Below are 7,342 nucleotides of genomic sequence, written 5' to 3'. Positions count from 1 at the left end.
GTAATTAATTAAATCATTTATTGATGATACGTACCTTAAGTAAATATGTTAACGTTAGGCGGATTCAATTGAAAAAAAAAAGAAATAAAATGAAAACAAAATTGAAAATTTGATCAAAGTTATAAATTTTTTAAAATAGAAAGACTAAATGTCTCTTTTTCAAATAAGAGAATTAAAATTGTGTATTTTTTTAAAAAAAATAAAAGGATTAAATGTCTCAATTTTTAAATAAAGGAATCAAAATTACAGATCCAACAAAATATAGAATCATGATTATATTTAAACATGTTTACAATTATAATTTTTTACTTTATTTTTTTCACAATCTAAATATAGAAATTCAAATATTAAATCACTTTAAATTGTCATAACTAGAGGTGAAATTACAATTCTAATTCTATGTGGAAACAAATCTTTATTATAAGTGATTCCAAATTATATTAGTCCACCCAACTCACATTCACCAACATTAAAAAAAGTTACCGGGAACTATAATACTTTCATCCGGCAAAACTTACATAACTAAGATGATAAGTGTACTTATGACTTGTCTTGTTTTTTTTTTTTTTTTCGCTTATCTTTATGCTTCTCCAAATATAAATGAAATATACTTATTATTGACACCCATTCAAATCTGATTGCGTAAATTCGTCGACATAATATATATTTTTTTCTTTCTGAAAGTGGGAGTTAAGTTCAAAGGATAAGAATAACATGAGCATCTTGTTACATCAACACATGAAAAAAGTTGTGTAGCCTAGTATATAATATAACCGTAAACTACACACCTTACGGAAACAAGTCCCCGAATATTGTATGAGCACATATTCTACGGTGCCAAACTTTGAGGTATGCAATGATATATATTATCTGAAGTGCAGGGGAAACAGAGTCTTATTACATCCTATATTGAATTAAGCCAACACAAAAGATACCACAATGCTAATGCAGGGGGACAGGGACACTTCTTGACCAGTAAACACAATTTTTAGTTTCTTAACGAAGACAGGGACACTTCATATACGTACAAACAAACCCTTAACTGCTTCTCAGTCACGAAACGACATGAATATGTAGACCTTAATTTAGAACAGCATTTCCATATGAACGTTTATTTTTCACGAATTACAAAAACAGATTCGTGTCCTATTTTTACATATATAATAATAAACAAGGATTCACCTACTTAGATTTTTGCAATTTAGCATTTTCCCATTCAGAAACTTGATGGCGATATGATGCCACTTAGTAAATATTAGACATACATGCAAATAGCTACTTATTAGGACTAGTAACATTAATTGTCTTATAGGAGGAGTAGTAGCTTGTAGTTTTGATTTATGATCATATATATTTTTCTTAATTTAGGAAAAAGAGTTAACCGACACGTCACATGAAAATAAAGATAAATCAAAACTACTTAATTTAAATTTGGGACCATAGAATAGTTATTCTTTTTCAGGGTCCCCTTTTCTTTTTGTCCTCACAATCAAGAAGCTCCTCCAACAACCTGTCATCCAAGTACTCAAACTCAAACACTTCCCTTCCTTGCTCACTTCTTCCTCTAGCTTCCACATTGGCATGCCTAGAAGAAGAGGCTGAGGATGATGATGAAGCAGCAGAGGAATAAGTGGCAGCATTAGTGGCACCACCAGCAGTCATAGGGTACTCATCAGGAAAGTTAAGGATTGCAAATGGACCTCTCATGGCATAAGCAGCTCTATCATAGGCTCTGGCCGCTTCCTCCGCAGTGTTGAAAGTCCCCAGCCACACCCTCTGACCCTGCCTCGTGGAGTCTCGAATCTCCGCCGCGAACTTCCCCCACGGCCGCCTCCGAACCCCCCGGTACCGGACATCTCCGGCATCCTCCTTAGCCCTCCCCCTCGACCCTTCTTCATCCATGGTTGCACTTTTGGTAAGGTACTAATTTTTGTGTTTTTTGCATGCATGGTAAGGTATGACAAGGTTGGAGTATATATATATGGTTGAAAAGGCACAATCTGATTAGGCCACGCAAGCATTGTTGCCACGTGACGATTAGAAGTTTCTGCTATTGAAACCAATGACCAATATTGAAAAGTTTTTGTGTCCATTGTATCTGGATGGTCAAGGTGGTGGCTTTGCCAAGTTTTGAAATTCTTTTGCCGTTCTAGCACTCTCTCTTTTAAACGCCTTTTGCACATCGTTGTTTGGGAATTCATTTCACTCATGCCCGCACAAGGAAACAAATACCACTTTGTGGCCAAGAATAATATTGAAAGGAAAATAACAATAATTAAAATTAGTGGTAACCCCACCTCATCAATTTTATGCAGGTAGTTTGAAAAGGTCAAAACGTGGGAAGATCTATAGTACTTGAGTGCCATTTTGTCAAGTCAGTTTGCTTATTTATCATTACTTAGGTAATCAATATTATAATGATCTCAGAGCACATAATTATATTTTGGGAGACAGTATTCACCACATTTATTTGAGAATTTTTCTGTAGAACTAGGTTTTCTAGAACGAGCTGATATTTTTTCTTCTAGAAAGAACCAGGTTCTAGTAAATAGTCTAGAATTATATTATAAATTTTTAATGCAAATTTTCAACTACTTGTAGAAGAGCACTATCAGGGTGGACGATCTTGAGGCTTGGTTGTCTTCGTGAAGAAATCCCAGTGACTGAATAAGATTCTCAATAAATGGTGCAAGAATCAGAATGTGATTTACAAAATATTCATATAAATGGTGCAACACCAGACCCAATAGAGCCATATATAAATGAAAGACGTATCGGTATTACAGTAAGATTTTCTTTTTAAATTGTCTGATTCAGAGTGATTGGGTGTAAGATTAGTAGCACGTTTTTACAAGTTTAACATGATAACCACCTTCTAACAACTTAATTCAAGATTACTTAGCCATAATCTATTGACAAAATATGTCTAAATCTATATAGTAGAAAGAAAAAATAATTTATCCTGGAATTTTTTTTGACAGAATTTATACTGGAGTGTAAATAGTTTTTTAACCTTAATTTCTTATTTAAAAGAAAGTCCAAATCTATGTACCGTTGAAAAGTAAAAGTGTCTAAAGATAGTGGACATTGTGATTAATATGATTCCAAACGAATTTACGATTCGCAGAAGGTGTTCAGTGAATAAGAACATGCCTTTTTAAGGTCTTTTAAGAATAAAAATAGCTAAACATGTTATTCAATATCAAAGTCACTTTGGCAAAAATATGAATATTTTTTTTTGTTGTAAAAAAAATTAAAATATTTTAAAATGTAAATATGAATAATAATGGGCTGGAACCATAGAGTAGAACCTCATTCTTACTACAAGGCTCACAATAAGGATAGGCCCAAATGCAGAACTATTGTCGGCCATCATTTGAAGTCACGGACATGCTAGATACACCCAGCAACATTGTTGGTGTATCCAGCAATTAGGTGAATGGGTAAAATTGCCCTTGTATTAAAAAAAATAATTTCTTCATCCGGAAGAAGATTCTTCAGGTAGAACAATTTATTCTACCGGAAGAATTTGTTCTACCGGAAGAATCTTCTTTCGATAGAACAATTTGTTCTACCGGAAGAATTTTCTTCCGGAAAGCTACCAGAAGAACCTTCTTCCGGTAGCTTTTCAGAAGAAGGTTCTTCCGATAGAATAAATTGTTCATCCGGAAGAAGGTTCTTCCAGAAAGCTACCGGAAGAAAGTTCTTCCGAATGAACAAATTGTTCTACCAAAAGAACCTTCTTCCGGTAGCTTTCCGGAAGAACTTTCTTTCAGAAGAAGAAATTATTTTTTTTAACACAAGGACAATTTTGCCCATTCATCTAATTGTTAGGTGCACCAGCAATGTTGCTGGGTGCACCTAGCATGTCCCTTGAAGTCATGATTTGTAAAATTGGGCTGAATGATTTTTGGCATTTTCTGCTTCTAAACAATCGCTAGTTATATGAGATAGTATTAAGGTAGCATTTACTTCCATAAAAAAAAGGTAGCATTTACTTTTATTTTTTATTTTAATAATTATTTTAAAGTTGAAGCTAACATTAAATTTAAATCTAAATTGTTTAATAACTTTATATTTTTTAAGTTTAAAAACTTATTCCTAAGTTAAATATATTTATTGCTTAAGAAATGGAATACATATTTATAGAGTAAAATAACTTGATTAACATTGTTAACTCTAAAAAATCATTAAACCCATTAAAATTGATTTTTTTTTTGTCTTAACTCTCTGATTCATTATGGGAAAAAAAAATTAACTAATTCGAAGTTCGATCAAGAAGTAAAATCTGATCAAAAATTATTTTCAGTAAAAATCAAATTTGAATATCAACCAGTTGGATAAAAATTATTAGAAGTTCCCCCGGGTTAGGGAAACTAACCAACATTGTGTTTCCAAGATTGGATTTCATATTCGAATGAACCTCATAATCGTAAGAAAGTGGATTTTTTAACTACGGGTCTAGCAAATGAAAAATTGAGATAGGATCCAATCCAATAAGATCTCCCCCTTTCAAAATCGAAACTTACCAGAGATGGGATTAAAAGCACTTATCGAGGTGGATTAAATGGATCTAAAATTGCTTGATTTTTTTTTCTTAATCTTTTGGCTCATTAGAAAAAGAAAATCCTGATTTCTATCACAAATCAAACTTAAATACTATCCAAACGATTTAATCTTAACTTTAATATTAATCACTTATGTTTAATCTATTTATTTTCTTAATCTTTTGGCTCATCAGAAAAAAAAATTATAATTTCACAAATCAAACTTCGATACTATCCAAATGATTTAATCTTAACTTTAACATATTAATCACTTATGTTCAACTCTTTAATAAAATTACTTAGAATTTGATTCTTCTAAATTGAAGGGAATAAGATGTATACTTAAATTAATCCCAATTATAAATTTTACATTAAATAATCTTACAGGGAAAAGAAAGTAATCTTAAGATTTCACCAAAAAAACTAAAAGTGTGAGCCAAGTAATTTATGTTGACTAATCAATGAAAATCACTATAATCAAATATATGCAGACTGCATTAAATAAATAAGTAAATAAAATAAGGCATGCATGCAAGGTTATTGTTTTTCTTACGTGGTATATTTGACTGGCGTTTTCAAATGTGGATTTAAAAAAGGTACAGAGTACAGAGATCTTAATAGGGAAAGTAACTATTTTCCTTGTATGGACGGCCTGCAGAACACGTGAAGACACGTGCACAATCGTCACGTGAGTGATGTCTTTAACCATTCATAAGAATGAGGAATTTTATTTATATAATATATTTTAAGATGTATAATGTGATAAAAGGTAATAAAGAGAAAGTATAATATAAATTTATCTTATAAATATAATGTCTAAAAAAAACCTCAGAAATAATGTGAAACGTAAAAACTTTGCATTCTACAATAGAGAATTCAGAAATAAACAAACTAATATGGCTGCTGGTTTGACAGGTTGCATGCAGTCACGTGATTGGAATTTTAATTATTCTAAAAATCTAAACTTGATTAAGTAGAAAAAAACTGCTATGCTGTTGTTTTCTTCTTGGACTACCATCTTTTTTTTTTTTGTCACTATGTTTTCTTTTTTAATATATCACTGCCTTTAGTTTGAAGGATCTATCCATCAAACACAATATATTGAGTTAAAGTTATTTCAAAAGTAATACATAAGATTTTTTTGAGGGATCCTTCAAAAAGTATGTTAAACAAATTTTCAAGAGATAATAATATTCTAAAATTAACCTATTATAAGTTGTATTATTATATATTTCAATGATGCAAAATTATTTAATATGTTATTAAAAAATGTTAATATTACCATTAAACATATATTCAATTCTATAAAAGTTTAAAAAAAAAATTAGTATTTTTTTCAAGTTTTATCACAAATAATCAATATAACAAATACAAGTAATATGATTTTTTTATATTGTTAATCAATCAAAAATTATCCTAAGTTAAATTTTAAAATAATTATTATAAAAATTAATAATCTTTTTATACATATTAATAGTGTTAAAAACTTTTATACTATTAGTATATCTAAATTAAAATCATTAGAAAAACAATTTTACTCTAGCTTTTAAATCAATACAAATAAGATTCATTTAGGGTTCAGATCCTTTATTAAATAAAGGTTAAATTAAAAAAATAATTATAATATTCATTTAACATTAGTCTAAGAGTTTAATGTCTACACATTAATAATATAAAACAATTTTATACTGTCATCCAATTACAAATCATCATATGAATTACTTTGAGATAAGTATTTTTAAAAGTTAATAAATTTATCATACATGATAAATTATAATTTAAATGATTATACAAAACCTTTTATACAAAGTGTATAACCCTTTTTCTGTTAATCTAATCATTTAAATATTTGTGACATTGAACTAATTAAATCCTTTAATAACTAAAAGTAACAATAGAATTAACTTCATTTTGATATATAACAGTTTGAGGAAAGAATATTTTAATGTCACTTTTAACCCATAGATAATTTATTCAATGTAAAAATATTTAAATAATTAAATTAATACCATTGAAAATGTTAAATAATGAATTTGGTTGTTTAATCCGCCTGTTTAAATAGCCACAACAAATTATCACATTGTTTAGGAGCCAATGTGAAGGGAAAGGTCGTTTAAAATTCTTTCTCAACCCATCAAGTCTTTTTTTTTTCTAAGGATAAAACTGTAACAGTTAATTGAACGCCTAACTAAATAATATCTTCAATATAAGAAATCTTAACGATATCTACATATTTGAGGTCGAATCATTATCGCTAGAAGGAAAACTTAGGTCATTCCTATTCTTTAACCTTTTGAAGATGTTTGTTATAGTAGCCACAAAGTCACATATTACTTAAAAGTAGACCAATAATTATTTATAATTAAATATCATTTCCTTTTACTAAAGATAAAAATATGATGGATAGTGAAATCAAATATAAGGATCTTAACAATACCTATATTTCTTTTTATTTTTCTGCAAATTAAGTATATATATATATATATATATATATATATATATATATATATCGGGTATAATAGATCCCCAAGCATTACAAGAAGTACCTGTAAGCCTATCTATATCTATGTATGTTGCCCACCAATACCAACCAAAAATGGTTGCATAGTATTTTAGATCAACATTGACTGGGAAGTTAGATTATTACAATATATAGAGTATAAGCATGCATGCATCGAAATAAATATAATAATAGAGCCCCTGGTGCCGGTGTTACAATAATATCATTGTAAATAATTAGTGGATAAGGAAACGTGTTGGGAAAAAATGTATTTACAAATTACTTGGGTTAATAT

The 7,342-nt window shown here is 29.3% G+C and overlaps 1 protein-coding gene across 1 annotated transcript; it reads right to left on the bottom strand.

The window, feature by feature from the left end:
• Positions 1 to 1,063: 1,063 nt before the first annotated feature.
• LOC100775830 (ethylene-responsive transcription factor ERF096) lies at positions 1,064 to 2,284 on the bottom strand. Its single transcript, XM_006606304.4, has one exon. The coding sequence runs from the start codon at positions 1,900 to 1,902 to the stop codon at positions 1,459 to 1,461; it is 444 nt and encodes a 147-aa protein (XP_006606367.1). The 5' UTR covers positions 1,903 to 2,284; the 3' UTR covers positions 1,064 to 1,458.
• Positions 2,285 to 7,342: the final 5,058 nt, after the last annotated feature.

This window comes from Glycine max, chromosome 20, assembly GCF_000004515.6.
Source record: "Glycine max cultivar Williams 82 chromosome 20, Glycine_max_v4.0, whole genome shotgun sequence".
NCBI classification, from domain to species: domain Eukaryota; kingdom Viridiplantae; phylum Streptophyta; class Magnoliopsida; order Fabales; family Fabaceae; genus Glycine; species Glycine max.
The sequence above is the reverse complement of the archived record's forward strand: the minus strand, read 5'-3'. Positions and strand labels throughout refer to the sequence as shown.

Bases quoted from the DNA above. Each gene is read 5' to 3' on its own strand.
- LOC100775830 (XM_006606304.4), bottom strand. From the start codon at position 1,902: ATGGATGAAGAAGGGTCGAGGGGGAGGGCTAAGGAGGATGCCGGAGAT.